Source organism: Asterias amurensis, chromosome 9, assembly GCF_032118995.1.
Source record: "Asterias amurensis chromosome 9, ASM3211899v1".
In the NCBI taxonomy this organism is placed as follows: Eukaryota; Metazoa; Echinodermata; class Asteroidea; order Forcipulatida; family Asteriidae; genus Asterias; species Asterias amurensis.
In genome coordinates this window covers 9,264,073-9,291,646 of record NC_092656.1, presented here as the reverse complement: position 1 = coordinate 9,291,646, position 27,574 = coordinate 9,264,073, and the positions used below count along the sequence as shown (strand labels likewise).

At 39.6% G+C, this 27,574-nt stretch overlaps 2 protein-coding genes across 2 annotated transcripts; one reads left to right on the top strand and one right to left on the bottom strand.

Moving 5' to 3' along the window:
• Positions 1 to 1,302: 1,302 nt before the first annotated feature.
• LOC139941776 (neuronal acetylcholine receptor subunit alpha-7-like) lies at positions 1,303 to 18,559 on the bottom strand. The gene is made up of 7 exons (XM_071938392.1): positions 18,003 to 18,559; positions 7,069 to 7,211; positions 6,497 to 6,541; positions 5,686 to 5,795; positions 4,549 to 4,805; positions 3,540 to 3,821; positions 1,303 to 2,806 (listed from the first exon to the last, which is right to left on the bottom strand). Exons 1-7 carry the CDS (start codon positions 18,067 to 18,069, stop codon positions 2,217 to 2,219), a joined length of 1,494 nt encoding a protein of 497 aa, XP_071794493.1. The 5' UTR covers positions 18,070 to 18,559; the 3' UTR covers positions 1,303 to 2,216.
• A 2,415-nt stretch (positions 18,560 to 20,974) lies between these two features.
• On the top strand, positions 20,975 to 24,049 carry LOC139942101 (uncharacterized). Its single transcript, XM_071938794.1, has 2 exons — positions 20,975 to 21,112; positions 21,817 to 24,049. The coding sequence occupies exon 2, from the start codon at positions 22,162 to 22,164 to the stop codon at positions 24,034 to 24,036; it is 1,875 nt and encodes a 624-aa protein (XP_071794895.1). The 5' UTR covers positions 20,975 to 21,112; positions 21,817 to 22,161; the 3' UTR covers positions 24,037 to 24,049.
• Positions 24,050 to 27,574: the final 3,525 nt, after the last annotated feature.

Genomic DNA, 27,574 nt, shown 5'->3' with positions numbered 1-27,574 from the left:
TTAATTGTGTTTACCCAGTCTTAATTGTTAACAGGTGAATGTTGAATGAAGAGCCTTCATTTTGTGTAAATATAACAATATCTCAAACTATGTAACTTCTATGTTTCCAACGCCCTTATGATTGACAGCTAAAATTAGTCGTAAGATTGTCGATGTATAACTTGATGAGGCAGGTTTTGAAGTTCACAAGTTCAAAACAATTCCACATTATTATTCCACTTATTGCGTTTTGGGACCTTACCACATTCGCATGTCAGTGTATTAAAGCGTATACACGTACCGCCATATTATTAAAAAAACCTTACATTTGTGTACTATTACGATAAGTCCAAACTTTGTGTGTACACTCTAAAAACAGTGTTTGGTTTTACACACATCTAAGTGTAAGTTTTATACACTCTTTGTTCACATGTTTAGCCTTTAAACATGTTTTATTAATGGATACAACATGTGTTCAAACTCTAAACACAGTTTTACGGTGTACGTACGTGTACGAAATGGAAATGATAGTTGAATGTGATTTTAAGATACATGTTCTTGACAAAACTAGTTTTGCTGACACCCGAAGAAAGCATACACCTGAGGTCGGTGCTTTCAGAGGTCGTGTCGAGGCTAAATGGTTCAAGAGATTGAACTCAAGCTCTGGTGTTTCTGATCAGCAGAGTGTGGGTTCGATTCCCAGTCGTGACACCAGTGTCCCGAAATCAAGATACTTATTACCATAATGCTTCGCCCTTCGGATGGGACGTAACGCCGTTGGTTCTGTGTGCCGTGCCAACGCACGTACAGTTAACCCAGTGTACTTATCGAAAACAGAAGGGGTTCGCCCCGGTGTTCCTGGTTGATTGGCAGCATATTGCGCCACCGCAGCTCGTAAACCATTACATGGTGATATGAAAAAGTAGCAGATCTCATAATTCAAACGTAGTCCCACATACCTTTAAGAAAAACTCTGAATGTTAAAGGAACACGTTGCCTTGGATCGGTCGAGTTGGTCTTTGTAGAGCGTTTGTAACCGTTTGTTATAAAATGCATAATGGGTAGAAAGATGTTGTAAAAGTAGAATACAATGATCCACACAAACATGCCTCGAAATTGCACGGTTTTCCTTTTACCTCGTCGACTAACACGGTCGGCCATTTATGGGAGTCAAATTTTTGACTCCCATAAATGGCCGACCGTGTTAGTTCGCACAGTTGAAGGAAAACCACGCAATTTCGAGGCAAACTTGTGTGGATCATTGCATTCTACTTTTAAAACATCTGTCCAACCATATGCATTTTATAAAAAAGGGTTACAAACGCTTTTTATAGACCAACTCGTCGATCCAAGGCAACGTGTTCCTTTAAAGCGCCTTGATCGTCACAGAGTGACCGATATGATCGCTACAAAGAAGCCACTATTATTATAGAAACAGAGATAATGAATGACAACGGCAGTACAGAAATTGTGTAAAATAAGCTATCTCAGTATTGCTTTGTGTGTTTTATGTTTAAAGTCACCACATAATCTACGCGTACTCATTGGTTTGTCTTATTTTAGTTGGCAAGACACGTAAGCATTTTGAAATGAGGACCTGCCTCAATAATCTTATTAATTTAATATAAAAACAGATATACACTAAGAATTAGTTTATTACAGCAGCCTGACATTAAAAGCAACGGACCTTTTCACAAATATAAGAATCGTCCACTAGAGAAAAACAAAGTTAAAGGCTGTGGACATTATTGGTAATATTCACATAAAACCTTACTTGGTAACGAGTTATAGAGAGGGGTTCATAGTACAAAACATTGTGAGAAACAGCTCCCTTTTCAGAAGTAGAAAAAAGTAATTTTCCACGAATTTAAAATCGAGACCTCATAATTTAGAATTTGAGGTCTCGAAATCAAGCACCTGAAAGCACACAACTTCTTGCGACAAGGGCGTTTTTTCTTCCATTAATATCTCGCAACTTCGACGACCGATTGAGCTCAAAGTTTTACAGGTTTGTTATTTTAGGCATATATTGAGATACACCAACTGTGAAAACTAGTCTTTGACAATTACCAACAGTGTCAGATACACCAACTGTGAAAACTAGTCTTTGACAATTACCAACAGTGTCCAGTGTCTTTAAGCAATTTAAAAGGTTGCATTATTATTGTATAAGAACGTATATAATGAGGAAGAAATTATAGTATTACAAACAAATGCAGAAGAATTATTCAGTCCCGTCACAAGATGGACACTCTCATGGAGGACATAAGTAGAATAGTGACGACTACGACTGAAATAAGCATTGTAAATATGACCAGGAAGAGACGATCTAAGACCATGGCCACCTCCTGCCACTCGGTGGAGATTTGTTGGCTCTTATCCTCGTCGCGTCCCCGCCTCACCAGATAACCAACGTTCTTGGAAATAGACGTAATGTATTGCTCGATCACCGAATCGCCCGCCGTGTACAGTCTTTCCTTTGATCCGTCAGCCTTGTTGTCCGACGACAACCGTACAGGGCTCCCTCTGTCGTCCTCGGCGTGCTGCTCCTCGATGCCGTCGTCCCCTTCGAAGATAGGGTTGAGGACGCCCCCTCGCGACGACATGTTGGCGAAGTCCGTCTCGGAGGGACTGTGCATCTCTAACTCCATGGAGGACTGGGAGATCTGGCTGCGGACTCGGAGGATCTTGGCTAGTTTGACCAGGATGAGACGGTGGGCCCACCGGGGTACATGCGTGCTGTCCCCCCGGTGGTGGATGCTGAGCACCACGACTGTAAGAGCCGCGCAGACACCGACCAGAATAATAATGGCGGCGTAAAACTGACCTGTAATAACGGGAAAAAAAGGTTCAAAACAAACTCAAATTAATTCGCAGTTAGTGCCTATAGACGTTCGCGAGAACTTATTTTGTGCCTTTCTGCCAAACCTTCCGCAGCTAAAAAACTTGTAAACCACACCTGTTTTAAGGACTGGTTTGTACAAACTTGTATGCAGTGTTTGTGAATTTGGAAGAGTTACCGTCTGCACAAAAGCAGGGAAAACCTGGTGTGAACATTTCCATGTAACTGCTTTTTGAAGTTTGAATAATTGAATAAACATTTGTTATAAACAACGTTGTCATATCTGTTGACCAGCGACCATAACTGTGTGATATCAATACGATACTCAACATGGGGCAATGTGTATCCCACACTCCAACCCCTTGACTGTATCTTTATTGCGTGCTTAGAATCTCTTAGTTTCTTCAGGGCGGCACTTCTATACCAGATGAAAATTGGTTGTTACATAGGGAGAAAACATTGAGTGATGATTATACCCCTGCCCTGAACGAGGCATGGTCTATACCCCCCCCCCCCACCAAAAAAAAAAAAAAAAAAAAAAAAAAAAAACCGTGGCTCCACCGGCAGTCAGGCACCCATCACCGCCTGTATTATTCTATCTTATCTACTATGAACTTGAGCACCTCGCAACTGCACAGCATTTATCCTCTCATCGCCATGGATGAGTTTGCTTTGAGCTATTCAACCAAGAACCAATAACACCACGTTTAACACTTACCAATTAGAGGCACAACCTCGGACGTAGGTGGAATGGTTTCAGCAACAAGCAGGAGGAACACGGTCAATGACAGCAGAATGGTGATGGTCAGAGTGATCTTCTCTCCAGCGTCGGATGGCAGGAAGAATCCTAGGAGAACGATCGACGAGATGAGGACGCAAGGAAGAACGAGGTTGAGCATATAGAACAGCGAGCGACGCTCCAGTATCACGTGGAAGTGGATGACTGGGTACGGTTCGGCGCAGCAGGGCTGGAAGGTAACTTCACGGGATGCTGGCATTTCTGTATGGAAGAATATATGACTAAATTGTGATAAACGCTGAACAGATTAGTGAAAAAATATATATTAAAGATGGGCCTCAATCTCAGACTGAGTTTTGTGAGTCTGAAACTCCTACAGAAAACAAAACATGACATTAAGTTTCACTCACAGTGAGTAGGGATTCATGCCATGGCCAAACACCTGATACTGTTCAAAAAGGAAGGAAACCCTTTAATTGCATTTAGCAAAGAAATTGTTTAAAGCACACAGCGTGTGCAAGGAGTGTGTAGCTGAAGTTTGAACTATCGATTTAAGAGTTTATACCAACTTTACAGCGTGACTTTATTCTAAATGGATAACGACAGGGGACAAGTGTAGTTGACTTGTTTACCCTAACATGTCCACAGCGCCCTCTTTATGGTCAATATTTTATCGATCACATGGACTGAGGTAAACAGATTGAGACATATTATAACCATTAAGAGTTCATATTAATCGTTACCGGAGTCAAGCAGTAAAGCCGTTGCCGAGTCGGCAGATATTATGGCTACGGCTTCGGCTGGATCGCCGAGCCATGTTAGGAGTTACGATATTTGTTTGGTAAATCTGATGAGGGAGACCCAGAATTATAGTTGATACTGGTAGACCTCGCCATGAAACTGTCTTTTCACGCCGCCATACCCCCTCCCCCCCCCCCCCCCCACCCTCCCTATTTGCTATTAATGTGCACGCATGTTTCACACTCACCAATCAAATCCCACTCCCCATTACCCGTGAACCTGGACGTGTCTGCTTCTGTGACGTTGAGCTGTAGGTTCAGCTGGTAACCGTTGAACGTCCAGGAACCGAACTTGAGCGTGCAGTTCTGTATATCGAACGGGAAGAACAGTGGGTTCATCTTGCAAGCGCTCATCAAGATGGCCGGGGCTCGCCACGTGACTAAACCCTCTGAGTCAATGAGGGCGCGAGTCTGCCGGATACCGCCCTCTAAGTTGTCATTTGCACTGTCGGGATAAAAAAGAGGAGGAACAAGGAATATTGTATATGTCTACTTTTACAAAAATTAAACATGTAAAGCATTTAACACTTTAAAGGATTTGGGTACTCTTTCAAAATGTCCATAGATTAATATTAAACTTACATGGTTTGAAGATAATGATAGTGGAAAGCTTCCCTTCAAATATTACTTACTGAGGTGCTGTAGTTTTTGAGAAATGAGTAAAACAATGTCATGGAAATAATTATGTTTGTAAATGATTAAAATAATGTTTTTCTCATGAGACGAAAATTATTTTTATGACATTGTTTTACTCATTTCCCCAAAACTACAGCACCTCAGCACGTAATATTTTCAGGGAAGCTTTCTACTATCGTTATCTTCAAACTGTGTAAGTTTAGTGTAAATCTGTGGACATCGTGTTTATTGTCCTACACAAGTTACATAGACCCTTTAAGAGGTTTTCTGTGAAATGTGCAATATTCTCAAAAGTCATTTTGTTGCTAAAGTTTTGGTTCTGTCGTTGTCGTTGTCGTTGTTGTTGTCGTTGTCGTTGCCGTTGCCGTTCTAGGTGTGGTTTCGTTGTCATTGTCATTAGCAAGTAAATAGCCCTACATTTGTAAGCTATAATTATGGCTCAAAAAGAGCGTCAACTACATTGTGTAAACTTGCTACATTGTCTCACTGCATGTTAAATTTGTTTACAGACTGGTAACTCTAACATACACGAGCCGAGAATATTCCACAGTTTTCAGAGCTCTAGCTCACCTTGTCGAGAACTCTGAAGTTAACTTGCGTCTGCTGCCGAAAAATGGCGATTCTAAGAGTCACCCTTTTCGTAAACTTCTGGTTTGAAATTGAACTAAGAGATACAAGTGTCTACTTACTTGTTGTATAGCACGATATCCGGTTTCCATATCTCATTGGATGGAACTGTCACCTCCGAGATGTTGTAGAATTCACGCGGGTTCCACTGTAGGTTCTCGTCTCTCCATTGCTGTAATGGAGCGCATGAAAAATTTGTTTTACATATTGAACTCATGACAACAAATAAAACAAAAGTGAGGATGGGCGTCATTTCACCATCCCCATCTGACACCGCGCCATCACCACACAACCCCCTCCTAATCCCCTCCCTCCCTCCCTAAATCACGCCCATACACCAACTTTTCGCAACATCCTCCGAAAACGTCCCTTCGCCTGACCAAACCATCTATCCCAGAGTGATGATGCATGCAGGCCGAATACTGTTTGTTTACGAGCTACTTTAAAGCCATTGGACACTTTCGGTACAGACAAAAAAATAAAAGTTCACAGATTTACAAATAACTTACAGGGTTTAAAGAAGGTAGTGGTGAAAGACTTCTCTTGAAATATTATTCCATGAAATGCTTTTTGAGAAAACATTAAAACAATCCGTAATTCTCGATGTCGAGAGTTACGGATTTGTTTTAAACACATGTCATGACAGGGCGAAACGTGCGGAAACAAGGGTGGGTTTTCCCGTTATTTTCTCCCGACTCCGATGACCGATTAAGCCTAAATTTTCACAGGTTATTTTGTATATTATAAGTTGTGATACACGAAGTGCGTGCCTTGGACAATACTGTTTACCGAAAGTGTCCAATGGCTTTAAACGAAATTTATAACATTAAACTAAACAGTCAGCATCAAGACTTTTACAATACGTGTACTTACTTGGTACAACCAAACGCTTATGGTCATAATCTGATTTTCCTCATCCTGCGAAAAACAACAACAAGAAAACACAATTAATATTGTTGGGCGAACACACCCACAAATATCGAACCACGTACTGGTAGCATCTTTCATTCTTACACTCAGCGGGGTGCCTCTTTCCCCACATCGGATTTATGTTGATAACAATTAGATACCGTATCTCTTTTTACTCACAATACACCATTTAATGAGTTATCATTGATTAATCGAATACTAAAAGCATTGTTTCGATCAATAGTTGCATTAATATTTACCGTAATTACGCACGGGTGGTTCGTTTCCAAATTTTAAATAAATTGTAGTCAAAGTTGGTACAATTAATTGTCCTGATGGAGAAAACAATTGAAAGGAATGGTTGATAATTACCAGGCCAGGCTATCAAGAGGCGAATCGAAAGCCGAGGCCAAGGTTTTGAAACGGACCTATACGTATAAACAATAAAAATTAACTTGATAAGTCTGCCGCCATGAGCGTCCAAAGTTTTCCATTGACCAATTAATGTGAATAAACTATTATTTTGTTGTATTTACCATATCGACAATCTCCACAAGTGTCATGTCCATCAATACGTTGACGACGTCTCGGTGGTTTTTGACGGGCCGGACGAGAGGGTAGTAATTCTTCATCAGATGGGTCACTAACTTAAATTCCTCCGGTTCCATCGAGAAATGACCTGAACATAAAAACAAAGAGAATCGTTTACGTAATCATGACGTCAAGAAATTAGCATTGCTCACACGAAATAAGGAGAGTGTTTTTCGTGCTTGACAATTGTATTTATTTAGTAGTATTATAATTTTTTTTTTTTTATGGGGGTGCTTCAAGTTGAGTTACTTGGAGCAGGATTAACAGGAAGCTGTTTCAACTATTTTCAACTTTCAATTTATGGAAAATACCTGAAAAAAATTCTGATGTGGCTGCGTAAACCTAGTACTTAATCAAAATCGTGAACCTACTACAACGGGGCTAATTATTAATGATTTAACATTGTTCTTTCCTCACAGTGCGAAGGGCACTCTGCTTTCCTGTCATACTGGAACTCAGAAGGAAACAAGAAGGCAGCCAAAAAGTGTGCTTTGAAGACATCTAAAGATGCACCCCCATAGGAGCCAGTAAGTACGTAGAACTATCAATATCCATTTTCCTTTTTCGATGTTTTGGTGTGTTTGTTTCCCCTTCTTTATGACTGATTGAAATTCCCAGCGTAACGTCACTTTTTCGAGGAACTACCCTATGTGTGAGCCAATGTGGCCGAAAATTCTGTCCCCCGGAGATTCGGTACCCCATGATGGCTAACGTACTATGTACAAACTTCTTCTGAGAGCGCCCTCTGTTGAATCATACTCCTCCAGCCCAGTTTAATTTCCAACATGGGGGACAGAATCTCCGGCGGAGATGGGAGTGTTTTAGTTTTTTTTTTCGATCGACGGAAGTACGAGAAACGTTTTCTTGTTCCGCTTTGGCTGCGTAAAATTTCCCTCGTTAATAAAATCGTGGACCTCGCTGCAGGGCTATCAATCCCTCCCGTGTATTAGTGTCTTCCAACATGGTTTAAAGAAAACTATTAGTTTTGTATAACGTCGCATGGGGATAAGATCCAATGGAATATGCATGCCTTCTCAGTATTAGATTTTTGGATAATCGAATTCCTCAGTGCTTTCGATATTCAAATGAGTGTTTACTGACTAAAAACATTGGGATAAACACTTGTTTGAGTGTTTACTCATTTATTTTTGTCTATTTATGTGGATAATGAATTGCCCCATAGCCTGATGGCTAACAACCAAAAGCGTAATGACAAAAATATAAACATGAAATGTGGAAATTTATCATCAATAACAAACTATACGTATGTATTATTTGGTTTGCGGTAACACCATGTGTGTATATACTACTTGCCAGGTAGAGTTTGTTCTTAGAGAACTGTCTTTCTATATATTCTACTACTGGAGTAAATAAACGGAGGTTCGGGAGACTTCTCAGTTCTGAAAAGAACTGTCCTGCTTTTTAACTATTACCAGGGCGGATGGTATAGAAATAGACTAGACTACTACTTTAGCTCATAGGGTCGTAATTAACTGTACTGCCGCGGAGTCAGTTCAGAATTGGTCTCAACGTTTGCTCTAGCTTGCTCTAGTCATCGTCAGGAAATGTTACCATTGACTCCCATTTCGGAAAATATTTACAGCTCAAATTTTTTTTCCAAGACTTCTTCCAAGCTTGCCTGTCCACTAACAATACACCTGGTCCCAAGGGGTTCTCATTTTGTAGGGTGACAACACATTTTATGTTTCCATAAAATATTCGTCGCTCGTTATGACGCCCATTATAATAAAACAATATTCCCAATGCTAATATGAAATGAGTAAGGTAAATGTTTGCGTTTTTAGGAAGCGAAACACCCATTCTTTAGTACTTTAATTTGTGTTTATTTGCTCTTCTACAAACCGATGCACTTTAAATAATATAATAATATCAAAGTCTTATATAGCGCATGTATCTACCAAACAAGGTACTCAAGGCGCTGAGTATATACCAACTTCCAGAAAGATAGGTTATTGCAGTGATGGATTCTGAGACCCAATTATCTAGCACTTACAGGGGTTTACAAGGTGCTACGGCGCATACAGCAGCCACAACCAGGAACACCGGGCCGAACCCCTTCTCTTTTCGATAAGTGTACTATGTTCTTTTACATGCGTTACACAACACATGGGACCAACGGCTTTACGTCCCATCCGAAGAACGAAGCAATGGTTAAGTGTCTTACTTAAGGACACAAGTGTCACGGATGGGGATTCGAACCCACACTCTGCTGATTAGAAACACCAGAGTTTGAATTCGGTGCTCTTAACCGCTCGGCCACGACACTGCCACTTTATTCCTTTCATTTGGTTCCAAAAACAATTTCTCACAAAAATAAATTCAGGCTAACACAGCCAGTGAATGCACGCAGCCTTTATATCAGGACACGTCTCTCTCACCCTGTAGTGTTTTGACGATGGGGTACCGTACACGTGATTAAAAATCACAGACAGTTGTTTTCCCCTCGTCTGTCAATGTTTATTGTTGAATTTCCCTTCATTGCCGCCAACGAATTGATTTACCACGGTCCATTCGTGTACAACTCTAATTTAAAGGCACTGGACACCTTTGTAAAAGACCAGTATTCTCACTTCAACACATTATGCGTACATTAACACATTCAAAATTTTGGCTAAATTATTGCTCAGTGAAACTGCAAGAAAATAATGAACTAGATAAAAGCTTGTTGCACGGCCTGAAGTCTTCCTCATATTCAAGTATTTTTGTGAGAAATACCATCTTTCTCGAGGAAGAGCTACGTTTACTTCAGAGTGAGCCGTTGCTCACAGTGTTTTATACTGTCAACAGCTATCATGTGCTCGTTAACCAAGTAATTTTGTTTATGCTAATTGATTTTAAGTTATTACCACTATTGTTCTAGCGTTACCACTATTGTTTCTAGCGCCTTTAATGTCCCCTTTCCTAAGATGTTGGCCCGAACCATGCTGTAAAACTTTCCCCAAAAACGATATGCATGTTGCGCAAAATAAGCTCTCTTTAAAAATAGCGTCGATTTGTTTTGTCTGCAAAGTTCATGGCTTCATCGGGAGGTTGACAGATTTGATTGTGAACATTATGTGTAATTTGTTCAAGCGGTGAGGAAGATTGCACAATAATGTGGGTAATTAACATTTCAGTAGTCACAAGTAAAAAAAAATCATACAATTTTGAACGAACCCAGATTGATTTGGGATATTGTTCAATTAATGTGAAACGAACCCTGATTGTTTTATGTCACGTGCATGTAAGTTTCATCAATTTTAAAGGAGGGCGTACAGTCTGATTACACGCGCAGAGTCTGTAGTTTTATGTTTCGTGCGTGGTCTGAAGAATGAGTGGAAAACATGTTCAATAACATTTAATTGTGATTGTAATAACATAAGTCAGCCTTGTTGAGGTTTTAACATAAGTCAGCCTTGTTGAGGTTTTAAAAAGCTGTGTTCTCAAATGGACTCTTTTTAGAGAAAAATATCACATACACACAAATGTGTTACGAACACTTTAACCAGTGAGCCTTCAAAACTAATTAATCAAAGATGAGTATTTAAAGGGTCTAAATAATTTTCGTCTCAGTGATCAAGATACGAAAATTATTTTAGCATGTAAAAAGGTATTTTTATGACATTGTTTTACTCATTTCTCAAAATCTACAGCACTTCAGCAAGTAACATTTTCAGGGAAGCTTTTTACTATAATTATCTTCAAATGGTGTCAGTTAGTTTAATGTAAATCTGTGGACATTGTGTTTTGTGATACAAAAAGTACCCAAATCGTACTTTAAGTTGGTTTATACTCTCAAAATTTCACATTCATCAGAATGGCAAAACGATAGACACACTTGCCTGGCTATTTATTTATTTATTTATTTTGTCAGTGTATTAAAGGGGTGAAGACGATAAGCCTGCCGCTATGTGTTTTTATTTATTTATTTATTTTTTTTTTATAATATGGAACATTCTGTAACCAAATTCTTACTTGTAAAAGTCACAATCGTACAATGAGAAAGGTTACAGTCGTCTGCACGCATACATTTCCCAAAATTGTTGTGCAAATTTTGTGTAACCTTACCATGAGCCCGGGACAAACCCGTTTTTCTGTCATTGCTCCCTGCATAAATTTACAAACCGCCTCGCTGAATTGTCTCTGCATGAGATATGATGCGCGTAATGACATTCACCCTAATGTGTTTAAAAACCCTTAGAGTGGCACTCCGGGGAGGGAACAAATGGTGTTCACGTTCCAGTGAATTTTGCTGTATTAATCTAATTTCGGGATACACTTTATGATAATTATAGTTTTAACACATTTAGTTTCAAGTGGATTTTTGTTGTCGTTTTTGTTGTGTCAAAATCTTTATGGCTGTATACGCAAAGGAACATAGCAATGTTTGTGTATAAAATATTGGATTTGAGCATTGCACTGTGAAGTATCAATGGTTTGCGGTTGTGTGTATCTACTTGCTGGGTAGATTAAGTTCTGTTGAGAACCCGTCTTCTTGCTTTATATTATACTACCGCAGAGTAGATCGATTTACTCCACAATATGTCGGATACTGTTAGTTATTTTGGCCTTTTTGTCGGCTTCTTGTTGGTGTGGACGCTGTGCGGTTAATTCTCAAAAGTGGTCTCGGTGAAATACAATTTATTAAATGTAACTTTTAGTAGGCCTATCTTCATTCAACAAAATGAATGGAGCGTCGTCACGAGGGGCGACATTGAACGGGTGACAAAGAAACAATTTTGTTTATGATAAGGAACTTTTAAAGAAGCCCGGTTCTTTACCCGGTTCTTTACAACGCCTCCAATAGCCACTGCTCCTTTAAGATCCAAAGGTCACAGTCGCTCGAGCAGAAAATATCGACACCCTAAGGGAACGCCTTCCATTTTAAGACGCGGAACTATAAGACAGCCAAGTATCGAGTACATCTAGATGTATTCGAATATACACTGATTACGCGTAATCGATTATAGACCTTATGCATTGACGTCATCCAGCGGCCATCTTAGTGGAAAAAACGGTGACGAAACAATCGAAACGCACAGATTTGTACGCGCGGCGCACAGGATTGGCCAATGAACAACCTCCTTTTACCTCTAGGTGAGGGCGCCCTACTGAAATGACGTCATGTGCATAAGGTCTATTGCAGAATTCATTTTAGTTGGACATTTTGTATTCGGTTTGTAGTCGATACTTTTTCCGAGTCGAATACAGGTATCGACTTCATTATGCACGACACGGAGTTCAATTCAGTATCACCTTGTGGGCAATTCACACCTGAGCTGACACTTTGAGGGCGGACCAAAAAGAAAATAGTAAAGGCCGGCATGTTTTATTTTGTTAAATGAAAAATTGTGATGGTTATCCGTGTGTTTTCGTTTCTTAAAGGCACCGGACACCTTTGGTAATTGTCAAAGAACAGTATTGCCACTTGGTGTATCCAAACATTTGCATGTAATAACAAACCTGTGAAAATTTAGACTCAATTTGTCGAGAATAATGAAAGAACGAAACACCCTTGTTGCTAAAAAAAATGTGCTTGCAGATGCCTAAAAGAGTGAATTATTTTAAAATTTGAGCGAGAATTTGCCTCTTTCTCAATAACTATCACTTCTACGTCAGAGAGAGCCGTTCCTCGCGGTGTTTAACTATCAACAGCTCTACACTGCTAACAATTATTTTGAGGATAAATTACCAATAGTGACCAGTGCCTTTAAAGGCAGTGGACACAATTGGTAATTACTCGAAATAATTATAAGCATAAAACCTTACTTGGTAATGAGTAATGGAGAGCTGTTGGTAGTATAAAACATTGTGAGAAACGGCTCCCTCTGAAGTAATGTAGTTTTCGAGAAAGAAGTAATGTTCCACGAATTTGATTTCGAGACCTCAGATTTTGAGTTTTAGGTCTCAAACTCAAGCATCTGCTAAAAGTAGACAACTTCGTGTGACAAGGGTGTTTCTTTCTTTCATTATTATTTCGCAACTTCGACGACCAATTGAGCTCAAATTTTCACAGGTTTGATATTTCATGCATATGTTGAGATACACCAAGTGAGAAGACTGGTCTTTGACAATTACCAATGGTGGCCAGTGTCTTTAAGGTAGAATATTACGGAAAATCATCTGTGTTTGGTCCTTCACATGTAACTAAGACTGTGAAATTGTATACTATGGACTGTGCTATAGCTCAAACAGGTGTTTTTTCTATCAGTGTAAAAAGGGTTTTGTTGGGTCAATATTAAGATGACTCGCTGATGAAAAACCTCACTCCTTGCATCAACTTGGATGTTTCACAATAATCGTTCGAGTGGGATGTTTCCGTGATCGAAGCGCCTTGTGGCAATCAAATCACTAACATTGCTGGCAAAGTCTATACCCACAATTATGTGTGGTCGTTGACATTGTTTCAGATGTTTCCGTAGATCGGGAAAATGTATTTTGAATTGCCAGATTTAAAAGTAAAAAATGTGAAATGTTAGAGTGCACAATGCCCCCCCAAAAAAATAAGAAATAATAATAATAAAAAAAATAAAAATAAAAAAAATTGAAAACAAAAATTAAAAACAAAAATTAAAAAATGTTGTCATATAGCCCTGGAAAAGGTCTGACATAATTATTGGCGAATTTTGGAGTGCTTTTGAATTGATAAACATACTACAACAATTGAACATATTTTGGAGTTAGCCATGCCAAATATTAATAATAATACAAAAATGTATGTGTCCTAATGGTGTTGAGTGTTGACATACTCAAGGGCCCTATAATCAAACACTACACAGGTACTATTGTATAATAACAATCTGAAACTGAATTTTCAGAATGGGAGTAAAACAAAATCGTAAAAACATTTAACATTTAGAGCCATTTGGACACTTTCTGAACAGAACAAAAATTAAAAGTTCACAGATTTACAAATAACTTACAGGGTTTACAGAAGGTAATGGTGAAAGACTTCCCTTGAAATAGTATTCCGCAAAATGCTTTACTTTTTGAAAAAACATTAATTAACAGTTAGCAACTCTCGATTTCGAGAATAACGAATTTATTTTAAACACATGTCATGACACGGCGAAACGTGTGGATCCCGACTCCGATAACCGATTGAGCCTAAATTTTCTCAGGTTTGTTTATTTGGACAATACTGTTTACCGATGTTGTGCGATTGCTGTAAATACTTCTTATTCGCAGTGTTTGTTTCACACAGGTGAAAATCCTCCTTTGTGCCTCAGCAAGCTTAATATTGTGTCCCCATTCCTATTTGCAAATGTCACTGACAAAACTAATACATCTAAACCAATTGCCTCGCGTTTTAATTAAATAACTTGCCATTGGATGACTATGGTGAATATCACATTCAGACAGTTTGGTTTAGAGTTAATGTATTGGTTGACAGTTTGGATTAAAGGAACACGTTGTCCTGGATCGGTCGAGTTGGTCTTTGAAAAGCTTTTGTAACCGTTTGTTACAAAATGTATATGATTAGAAAGACATTTTAAAAGTAGAATATAATGATCCACACAATTATTTTCCTCAAAATTGCGTGGTTTCCTTTTACTGTGCGAACACGGTCGGCCACGGCCATAAATGGCCGACCGTGTTAGTCGACGATGTAAAAGGCAAACCACGCAACTTCGAGTGATACTTGTGTGGATCATTATATTCTACTTTAAAAATGTCTTTCTAATCATATACATTTTATAAGAAATGGTTACAAAAGCTTTTCAAAGACCAACTTGACCGATCCAAGGCAACGTGTTCCTTTAACATTTCGCAGTGACACAAAGGTAGCTCATGGCTCGCTTGAATTATTTATTTTATTTTATTAATTTTAAATCTTCGGACATAATTCTTTGATGGCATGGGCCGTCCAGGGTAAGGCAAAAGTTTTAAAAACTGTCATCAAAGCGATGTGCCCTCCAAGACCCCTCCAACAAAAAACATTCATGCTGTTGTAGTTGTGGCTTAAAAACTGACTTGGTAACGAGCATTGGAGAGCTGTTGATAGTATAAAACATTGCTCCCTCTGAAGTAGCATAGATTTTGAGAAAGAGGTGATTTCTCACTAAAATAATAAAAGACTTCAAGCCAGAAGTCTTTTATTCTTATCTGAAAGCACATAAATTCGTCCAACAAGGGTGTTTTGTTCTCTAATCATTTTCTCGCAACTTCGATGACCAATTTAGTATGCTTAGTATTTACTGTATGCTTATGTTGGAATACACGAAGTGGGAAGACTGGTCTTTGACAATTATTACCAAATGTGTACCTTCCCTTTAAACGGCTTGGCTACAGTAAGCCAATTGCGGGTGACATCTGCTAAACTAGATTAACGGGTTAAGTTTGCATGTTCACATTATGGGGTAAACTGGTTGGAACAGTATTCCATAATTGGTAAATGTTCACAAATCGATTACCATAAAGAAAAATACTTGGTGAGAAGCACCGCAGCGGTTGATAGTATAAACTATTTTTGAGAAAGAATTCCCTTCGTAGTTATATGGATTGGGTAATTGTCACCAACATTTTGTTTTTCTTTTGTTTTCTTAGCGTAGACGCTGTCAGGTAACTTCTGAAAAATAAATATCTATGACCCTGCCTTGAAGAAAAGGTCATGCTGAATCTGAAAATTAATCGTCGGAATTACATACGTTTAATGCATGATATTAATTATTACAAAACCAAACATTCATAATGACAAAATGGTACTTCAATGCACTGTTGCCATGAAGCTTGTGGTTAAAACATTTATTCGTCCTCTGCCTTTACCTTCCTGTTCTGATTCGTCGACAGACTCGTTCACTGCCCCCCCCCCCCCCCCCCACCCTCCCTTAAATAGGTAGCACTCTGCCATCTGCCCTTGAGATTAATTTGTTCCGACCTTCGTCAGTGGTTCGTGTAGTCGAGAGTTAGTGTTTCATCCCGGCTGTACAATTTGCAATTTTTTTCTGTTTGGGTTGTCGTATCTGTTGGTGCTGTTTGTTTTTTACCCATACACCGATGTGTGTTAGCACTGTATACTCAGTACTTTCCCGAGTCCTGTGAAAAAAAAATATCACAGCCATATTACTCGGTTGGGATTCGAACCCACGACCGTTGCAATTCTGGAGCAGTGTTTTACCAAGACTACCAAGACTGCCCGGTTGTTTTATTGTATACACCGGACATGGGTAATTTGTGGCACCACAACCTTTTGCGAAATCTTCAGCGATCATCAACTCTATCTGATTCGTAGAGGTGTTGAAAGACCTCGGTGTGTTCAATCTCTGTTGATGGGCCTTTAAAAAAAACATTTATATGAAGGCCTGCTAATTTAATATTTCTCGTAACACTGGGAGGGAGACAAAAATGAAGGGAGTTGAATTTTATGCAAGTTTGGTTGAATGTTATGATCTGTAATGTATGGGCCTAACTATTATTATGAGTAAGAAAATAATAAATGAATTCCGACGCTATTTCTACACAAACTGGATAATATTATTTATTTGTATTGGCATGTGATGGATTATAGAGGCATGCTTTTGGATTATAATAATAATAATAACAAATTCTTATAATATAGCGCATTTCACAATAACCATTATAGAGTCGATTAAAGAAGATGCTTCGGTATCGTCATAAACACGGTAGTTTCAAAGATATCATTTTATAATCTCATGGAACGAAAACAAAAAACGAACACAAAATATTAATACCGTGAGACAAAACATGATAGCAGCTGACGAGGCGAACTTTAATCAATTTTGCCATGTTGTCAATTACTCCCACGCAACGTGTGAAATAATTTGATAACATGAATAAAACGTGAAATAATTGACTTATCAAAAAAAGCATAAACACAACAAATAACTGCATATTATACAATCCAAACAAGTCTTCACAAATCTACAAATAAAGCTATCAACAAATGAAACAATGAAAGTGAAGATATCAATGTATATTGAAGTGATTGTAGATGAATGTATTCTTTGTAGGTGTGTAGTCTTATTTGGGACGACTAAACACGACCTCCTCACACGTACATGCATTTCTTTGTATAGATATGTATACCTTAAAGACACTGGACACTATTGGTAATTGTCAAAGACCAGTCTTCTCACTTGGTGTATCTTAACATATACATAAAATAACAAACCTGTCAAAATGTGAGATCAATATTGGTCGTCGAAGTTTCGAGATCATAAGGAAAGAAAAAACACCCTTGTCACACGAAATCAAATTCGTGGAAAATTACTTCTTTCTCGAAAACTATGTCGGTTCAGAGGGAGCCATTTCTCACAATGTTTTATACTATCATCCTCTCCCCAATTACTCGTTACCAAGTAAGGTTTTATGCTAATAATTATTTTGAGTAATTACCAATAGTGTTCACTGCCTTTAAGCACATTTGCCCACATGCACAAGAATTATCATGCAGAAGATGAAGCAATTTAGGCCAACATAATAACCCCATTCAGTAAGATAAATGGCATCCGAATCCAGACGATGTATAGATTATGATAAATAAGGGCTTCCTCGCCAGTCGAGAAAACTCGCCGTCCATTTCAAAAATGTCGTAATTAATTTCTCAACATAAAGGTAGACCGCGCTGTGGTTTAAAATAAAGCCCATGAACGTCGTGCGAAAAATAATACCCTATTGGCTAGTTCCAGTGTGGACGAACGGTCACAATGAATGTAATTATGCCTCTCATTGATACTGGGTTGTGTTCATGCTGATGTAGTTTTGTGCACATATAAAATAAGGAGAGTGGTTTAGAAAACATGGAGTGTGTGCAATGAGGTATATAGTAATGGCATATACATTATTGGGAGATCGTGCGAGACAACGGGGGTGTTGCAGAAGAAGAACAAATTATAATATATGTGATTCTTGTCCTTACCGCCGGAGATGCAAGCCGTCGTCAGGCACAGCACGGCCACTGTGAATAGGAGATGCCGGGTCGTCATCTCTCGGCTAAAATCACTCCGGTATGGTTGTCCTTTTCCCCCTCTTCGACAGTAACCCTCCTCCTCCTTGGAAGACACAATACCTGGTTTACTTATAAGATGATGTCTCAGTCCCCTTTCTCCTTAGATGTATGATAAGATCTCTAATACGTCTTGGGAATCATGGGTTGTTGATGATTCCAGCGACGCGTTTGGCTTAAGACTGTGCGTAGCGGAAATGAAGTGCCGGGCTCTCCCCCCTCTCTCTGCTGCTGATGATAAAACTGGACGGACAGATGCTACGCGCTCGATAGTCATTACGGCCAACCGCTGGAGCACTTAGATTTTAACCACTGATTGCTAAATGAGAACCCCCCATCTCTCTGCATGCTCTCTCTATCTCAACTTGGATTTGATTGACGCAAGAAGCTCTTAGTCTTAGAGAGGCAATCATTGATGCGGTCCGGTCCTTACGTAACAAACCGCATCTTCATCATCGAGCCGGCACACCGAGAAAAAGCTAGGCTGTCACATAAGTGGCTTTCACGGCCCGGCATCGATCGACTTCATTCCGTGCTGGAGGAGGTCACTGTGTTTTTATTTTAATGTTATCTTGAAAGTGGGATAACATACACACACACTGGCTCAATCTAGTCTTGTGGACCAGTCGTTGCGGTGAGATATAGTCGAGTCGTGGTGGCGTAATGGTTCAGGTTTAACCGCGACAGAATACTGCTCTCGCGAGATCACTGCTCTCTCGCGCTAACTGCTGGCCGATACTACCCATCCCCCCCCCCCCCACCACCCCCATTAAATGATTAAATGAGGTTGCGCAGCGCGAGATCAGTAGAGAGCCTTTTGTTTGCATGTGTATGTCTGCTTGTTTTAATCTTTGTCTGTCTGGCTGTTTTTTACAAGCTTCTGCTTATCAAAACAGCCCCATACTCATGTATCCTACTTACTGTTACTTAAATGTTATTTTGCTTTACTCCGTAGTGCATGTACATGTGATTGTCGTTATCTTTTCATGGAAGTGTGGAAATAAATGTGGTGTTTAACCTAATTGACAACTGAGTAGTCTCGCGAGAATTTCGCCAGTGTCGCGCGATGGAATCGCGGAGAGAGTCGGAACGCTATCACCGCGGCCGACATTTAACGACTTGGTTACAAGGCTAGCTCGCTCTGTCGCGATGCGCACGTATACTGCTCGCATAGCTTGATGAGGAAGACAGAGTAACCCGTGTGTTGTAGGTCAATGCATGGCCGAATAATAATGAAACGGTATCGCTGTCTCGTGAAATAGAATTATACCGTAGTTGATTATCTGCTGACATTGAGGGCGCTTTGTAATTTGTCGATGACCGTTGCGACGGAAGTAGCGTTGCCGAGTGTTGATTTTTTTACTGTACCACAGAATGGGAGAATATACTTACTTCCAAAATGTTTCAATGTCATTTCAAATGAATGTAGCAACAACACAGGCACAATATCGAGGGCGCTTTGTAATTTGTCGATGACCGTTGCGACGGAAGTAGCGTTGCCGAGTGTTGATTTTTTTACTGTACCACAGAATGGGAGAATATACTTACTTCCAAAATGTTTCAATGTCATTTCAAATGAATGTAGCAACAACACAGGCACAATATCGGGTGCGTTCGTTTAGCTTCCCTGGGTCAACCCCGGTATGTGGCGTTTTTTTTTTTTTTTTTTTTTTTTCTAGGACGAACGTGGGTAATTATCTGCACACGTTCGTCCTGGAAAAAGAAAACGCCACACACCGGGGTAGACCCGGGGAAGCTTAACGAACGCACCCATACAAGGCAATGTACACCTTGGTTTTTGAACCGCTCGATTGTTTTGATCATAAAGTGTAAACAAAAATCGTATAACAAAATTGACCTGTGAAATTAGTTTCGCAGGGTTACAGTTTTTTGAGAATTCGAAGAAAATCTGGAGCGTTTTTTTTTAATAAACGTTTCCCAGATTGAACTTTTGTGTGAATCCCTTCCTCTAAAACCACATTCCTCAGAACTGTTTCTCAAAATGTTTATACCTTATCAACAAACGCAGCACTTCGGTATTTTGGAATAATTATACCAAAGATACCATTCCTTTAATCAACCCTTTATGAACGGATTTTTAGAGGAGATTAAACGAAAACATCGGCCAGTATAGCCATGGAGCAGTGAACTAGTAGAACCAACAAGCAAATATAACATTTGGGAAATGTGTTGGGTTCTTTTGTGAGGACGAAACAATAAGTTCATAAACTATACTTTATTGCAATACAAACAGTTGATTTGTACAGATATGTTTTTACTATCTAAATTCATACTGATGTTCAACAAATTACACTAGGTTTTAAAACGGCAAATTTCTCAACTAAGCAAATCAATGTCTTGGTCTTGTTCACTTATACAACGATGACTCTTAGGAAACCAAATAAATACTACAAGCATCACCAGGGAGAGGTGTTTGCAGTATGGATTTGATCAATGGCAAAAACAAAATCTCAGACAACGGGACAGAGTGCCACACTGGTGACTTCTGCCTGTCCCTCTTCCACAAAGAGGGGGGGGGGGTATATTGCTCAAAAGATTAAGAACTCATTTGCATATAACTGTTAAGTCTGTCCTCCCATGTACAATTGCTTATTCGGTGGATTACATGGGTAGTGGTCAGTGGATGAATAGGGGTTCAACTCATGTGTTGTTTCTGATCAATAAATCGATATCGTAGTCCATGTATTTGGCATGTCTCGTACCTGTATGTTATGTTTACGTGGAGAGGGAGAGGGCACATTGATCAATGCCGGCCTGTTATTTTTTTTGAAGCGGCCAAAAGTTATTCTGCTGTTAAAACCAGTGTTTCTCTAGCCATGTTTTAAGTCATTGCCTTGCTAAAAAAGTGACATACAATTGAATGCAGACGGTTGTTTCCGTAGTAACACTTATGATCTCTTGGTAAACATGCCGTAAATGTTATGAAAGTCACATCAAACAGTCGAGTTGCCTGAAGTTCGACCTACTTGTACGACGTCATGATCGATGGATTTAACTGAACGGTAAGTTGTTGCTAGTTTTGCTTTTCTGTTTTGATCTTACAGTACGGTTGTGTTGTGTAGGCCTCATCGCACTTTAGGTAACGTGTTGTCACATTAATTTTTATTTTGACAAAGATGCAATTATACAGACATGGTGTGTTTTACTCTGTTTTTCTGCCCTGATATCTGTTTTGTTTTTGTTTTTTTAAGAAAAGGCAATCCATTTAAATATTACTTTTTACATTATATATATTTCGTATACGTAGGCAGTCAATATTAAACCAACGATGAGGAATTGCAGGCGTTCAGTTTGGAGAAACTCGGCGTACAGCCTTGTGACACCTTTTACTTATAACTTGAAGTAAACAAATGCCTCGAAACAGCCTGACATTACTTTCAGACATCCATTTTCTCGATGTTGGATTCTAGTCTGACATCAGTAACATTTCATTTCTAGATTGTAGTAAATGCTCACATACATGGTACATATTTCATAGTTAGTCGATTAATGTTTTAGAAAAATTCATCAGCTGATTCAAACTACTTACCAACCAAAGGGACCTATGGTATAATTTCAACAAAAGTTAATAATGGTCTGATGTTTCTACCCTATCTTTCTCGATGGCAGAATGAAAACACAACTTTCATGAACAGGGAGCAGTAAAATTGAAATATACATGGATATTGCATAAAATCATTCATTTCTTTTTGTATCTTTCGTTCAGGTTGTGGAATCTCTACTTGGAACCAGGTGAAGAAACTTATCAACTAGTTTTTAAGAAGCAATATTTTGTCTCAATGAACAATGACTTGGCATGAGGGCTGCATTCTTCATCGTACTGATCAAAACGTTGGATGACATTGTTGATGTCCTTTGTGATAGATGAACTTCCCCTCGTCGTTATGGGATAGTTTAACATGACATGGCGAAGGTTTTTCCTGACAAGCAAATTAAGAACGATTACAGTTCATTGATGGGCAGAGGTTTTTAATAGGTGATGTGCGTGAGTCAACTACGAATGCCTTGATCGAATGCCTTGATTTCTTCAGTTGGCTTAAGAGAGAGGGCGATGACGGACTACCCAGCGCTAAACGATGATGCTGCGAGTCCCTTCGACTCCTTGGCCAGAGCCAAGGCGATACTCCGGCAGAGCACAGAGCGGGCCGTGATGGAACGCCGTCGCAAGGAGCAGCAACGTGGGCTCCAGAGTTCCATGTTGGAGTACACCGAGCACGCTAGGAGGGTCCGGAAGTCCCACCTAGAGCAGGACGCACGACGGGGCAGTCTGATGAGAGACCCGGCGTTCGCTGCTCGACTCGAGGCAGCGCTGGACGTGACACCGCGTAAGGGACGCTCCCCCGTCCGGGCCAGTGATGGAGAGCTCCGGAGACTCTACGGGAGTCTAAGCGAGGAGAAGATCAAAGCTCTCGAAGAGAAGCACCTACCGGGAATACTGCACCAGAAAACAACAACCCGGCCGCCACCGGGAAAACAGCGAGGGGAAGGAACGGATTTCTGGGACATTGTGACGAAAGATGGGAACGTAAAGAGGATAGTGGTCCTCCGTGCTGATGATGAGTTTGTTAACACGCGATGCCGCAAACCTGGGGACGATGGTGCCTCCTTTAGCACCACCGCAGGTAACACTACCGACGGTTTCATGAGTTACAGGACCGATGACCCAAACTTTAAGAGCAACGCGCCCGGGAAAAATCCTGGAGTGATATTACCTATAACTGACGAGACCAGAAACATTTCTGCCGTGCAAAACTCAAACCAGCCCGGGATGCAGTCGAGACTGCAAGACCCTTCACCCGCACATGTAGTTAAGAAACCGGTTATAAGGATAGAGGTATCGATTCCAAGGATGGAGTTTGAAACACCGAGTCCCGATCCGTCTGAACCCGAAGATGGGGGAGGTGGACTTCGGCAAACTTCGGAGGGGCCGACTCGAGAATGTTCAGATTCTGAGTTTAGAACTCAAGAAGCTGCGATGGGCAGTAACGCTTCCAATGGACGGGTCCAACATGGAAATATGAGGGGCTTTCTTGATTTTCAAAGTACAAAACTTCAGAATGAAAACTCTATGTTAGTGGATGGGGGTTGTTCGTCAGCAGCACCAATCAGAGATGTTTTGCAGACTGTTTTTAGGATGCCGTCCCAAACATTCCCGCTCGACGCTCCCAGAAGAGAATTGACACACGGAGAACCGCTTGGAACCATAGACGCCGCCAACGGCCAACATCATAAGACTGATGTCCAGGTGCACGAGTTATCCCAGAGTTCTATCTCACTGGATGATACGTTATCTTACCACAGAGGTTTCACGGTCAACACTAGCGTGCAGACCTTGCCTTCAAGGATGGAAGGGATTCTGAAGAATGCTATGAGCTCTACTCAACGAGGAGGACCTAGTCGGTCGAGCGAGTCGATGGGGGGAGCCGACGCGGAGACCCCGGGAGCGGTCACCTGTCGACACGGTCGGTTGGTGGCAACGTGTACCACTTGCCGGACTGTGGATGAAATCCAGAGACGGTTGAAGACCAACCACTTCCGAAGGCAGATGAGACAGAGTTTCCAGTGGAACCTTCAGGCGGGGACGGCACTCAACAACAGCTCGCGGTGGGATGGGGTAGGATCCGGTAAGATCAACCTCGTTCCCCGCTTGAAAGAAATGCGGGCGCAAAAGAAGAAGTCGAGTGCCGTACTTAACAGGCAGAGGAAATCGGGTAAAGCGAGATCAGGTGTGCAGAACGCTAGCGGCAGTTTCATGAAGAGGTCTGTGATGGAACGATCGGCAGCAAACAGCAGTCTGCTGAAGAATAGTTCTGATGAAAGTTTGGGCGCGAAGAAATCAGTTCGTTTCTCTGACGAGAATGTTTACCATCGGATGACGGGATACTATCCAACGAAAGACGCAGAGAACGTTGTTTCAGCATCGTAATACGGTGAACATTAATGAAAAATAAATTGGCCTAGTGTCATTTTTTTTTTTTTTAACTAAATTTCTATTTTTTTTAAATTGGTTGTGACTAGAAAATAGTCAACATGGCCATTCCATAATTGGCTGAAGTATTAAAGGCAGTGGACACTATTGTTAATTACTCAAACTAATAATTAGCTTAAAACCTTACTTGGTAACGAGTAATGGGGAGCTGTTGGTAGTATAAAACATTGTGAGGCACGGCTCCCTCTGAAGTAACGTAGTTTTCGAGAAAGATGTTACTTTCCACGAATTTGTTTTCGAGACCTCAGACTTAGAATTTGTGGTCTCGAAATCAAGCATCTGAAAGCACACAACTTCATGTGACAAAATTAATGTTTTTTTTTTTGTTTTTTTTCATTATTATCTTGCAACTTCGACGACCGATTGAGCTCAAATTTTCACAAGTTTGTTATTTTATGCGTATGTTGAGATACACTAAGTGGAAAGACTGGTCTTTTACAATTACCAATAGTTTCCAGTGTCTTTAAGACTAGTCTTTGACAATTACCAATAGTGTCCAGTGTCTTTAAGAATGCTTATGAGATAAGCGAAATAAGAAAGATTATGTTCGATGTTTATTCCTCTGTGTCGTTTGCAATGTGTCATTATTGATTGTATAGTCTTAAGTTGTCGTACTCAGTCCGCCAATGAACAGGTCTATACAAATAGATGACCCATCTCTAATAGACTCATGGTTTTGTGTCCATCATTTTTCAAAATGGCGTATGTTGTAATTTAACAAACACAGGACGTGAATTTGATTAATTTATAGACTGGGTGTTTTTGTTTTGTTTTTTTACTTCATGAACTATGACCTAGTGTTCCTTGTGTTCAGGTTCGATTATCATTGTTTTTGTCTCGTTTCTTTTTTTTTTCTTTTTTTTTTCATTCAAATTTATTTATTGGCACTTATAATAACGATACAAACAAGACTGTGATAACATCAAATAAGGGTCAAAATAATAAGTTTGACTTTTTAATAACAAAACTAAATCAATGACATATCTTTTGTTGTTTCTTGCACCAGTACATGGCCAACCTAAATCAAATCTATACCCATAACATTCTGAATACAAATGCCAGCAAAGATTTGCAATAGCTAACAAAATAATTAACAAATTGTTTTAACCTTTATTTTAATAATCAGGACCATCCCAAGGGAGCTCCGAAACAGTTGCATTGAATCGTCGTAACGTTTACATTCGGTTAAAGGAACACATTGCCTTGGATCGGACGAGTTGGTCTATAAAAAAGCGTTTGTAACCGTTTGTTATAAAATGCATATGGTTAGAAAGATAATTTAAAAGTAGAATGCAATGATCCACACAAGTTTGCCTCGAAATTGCGTGGTTTTCCTTTTACCTCGTCGACTAACACGGTCGGCCATTTATGGGAGTCAAAAATTTGACTCCCATAAATGGCCGACCGTGTTAGTCGACGAGGTAAAAGGAAAACCGTGCAATTTCGAGGCATGTTTGTGTGGATCATTGTATTCTACTTTTACAGCATCTTTCTACCCATATGCATATTATAACAAACGCTTTTCAAAGACCAACTCGACCGATCCAAGGCAACGTGTTCCTTTAACTGACACTGGACACCTTTGGTAATATTGTCAAAGCCCAGTTTTCTCACTTGGTATATCCCAACATTGCATAAAGTAACAAATCTGTGAAAATTTTGACTCATCGAAGTTGCACGAGAACACTGAAAGAAAAACCACCCTTGTTGCACAAATCTGTGTGCTTTCAGATGCCTATGTATTTCAACATTTTAGTGGGAAATTACTTCTTTCTCAAAAACTGCATTACTTCAAAAGGACCCGTTTCTCACAATTTCGTATACTACCAACAGCTCCCCATTGCTTGTTAATAAAGTAAGCTTTTATTTTGAAAGTTATTTTTAGCAATTACCAATAGTGTCCGAGGCCTAACTAAAGCATAGTGGAAACATACCCGTTTAAAGCCATTGGACACTTTCGGTAAACAGTATTGTCCAAAGGCCCACACTTCGTGTATCACAACTTAAATAAAAAAATAATAACAAACCTGTGAAAATTAAGGCTCAATCGGCCATCGGAGTCGGGAGAAAATAACGGGAAAACCCACCTTTGTTTCCGCATTCTTCGCCGTGTCATGACAAGTGTTTAAAATAAATCCACAATTCTCGATATCGAGAATTGATAATTGTTGTAATGTTTTCTCAAAAAGTAAAGCATTTCATGGAATAATATTTCAAGAGAAGTCCTTCTGTAAATCCTTTTAGTTATTTGTAAATCTGTGAACTTTAATTTTGTTTTCTGTTCCGAAAGTGTATAATGGCTTTAAAAGAGTAAGAAAGAATTCTTTGAAAAATAATTTACAAATCCAAACATTCTATAAAATAAGAAAACTTTAATACAATTAACTGTAAATGATGCAGGGTTTTCAAAACCCCAAATAAGATGAAAGACTGGATTTCCTTCGAAAGTTGTTCGTGAATTTAACCTTCTGTTCGTCATTACACATAATTATGTTTAAGTTTAATCACAATTATTCACGAGAGAGCGCACTTTACTAAGGCCAAAGTTTGCTTCGAACAATCAACAATATTATTTACCCGAAGAGGCAAACTGACAAAACATTTATATAAAAAAACTTAATATCTGAATACAGTACTGGTTAACAAGCTGCCATAGTTCATTTTACTTAAGTATTTTAAAAGTATTGTGACTTATAACAAAACAAATAATTAAGTGTTATTTAAACACAACCAACAAAAATGGCATGTACGTGAAGGTTTGAAGGTTCATTTCATGCGGACGTTTAAAGTTAAACTTTCTCATACAAAAACAGGAACTTGTTAAGTTGTTGTTGCTTGTTATTGTTTGAAGACACATGCAGGCAAAAGGTTTTCTCGAGACAAATACCACCATCAGTTTGTCCTAGTATAGACGATGTGACCTCTGACGTCACACGATTCGCGCGCATACCGCCGGGCAAAACCTTTGTGTTTTGGCAGCCAGCTAGAAAGTGTATGCAATCTTAACATGACGTATACAGTGTTTTTCAACAGAGGGCGGTTTGAATGTAAACATATATAGGTCACATCGTCTTTAAAATCAAACGAAAAGTCAATGTTCTGTTAGAAAAAAACAAGCAAACGAGCAAGACGTTAAAGTTAGTGTTTGTATGAGAGAGACTGACTGTCCCCAGCTTTGCGTTTATATCTGTTTGTGCGACTTTTTGCCGAGTTCCCTTGTCACAGCTGCGGTATACCAGGCTTTCAACGTCGATCATAGGGGAAAGTGACGGAACAATACTTGGATGGGATTAGAAGCCACGACCTTTATACTAGGAGAGCAGATACCTTGAATGCAGGTGTTATGGGTTAGAATCCCATCCGAGTCATTTTGATTCGTTTGTTTCCGTATGACTTGGGAACCGTTAAGTCGCACAGCTTTTATCTCTATCGATGTAGCATACAATATAAAAATACAATAGTTATGTATCCCAAA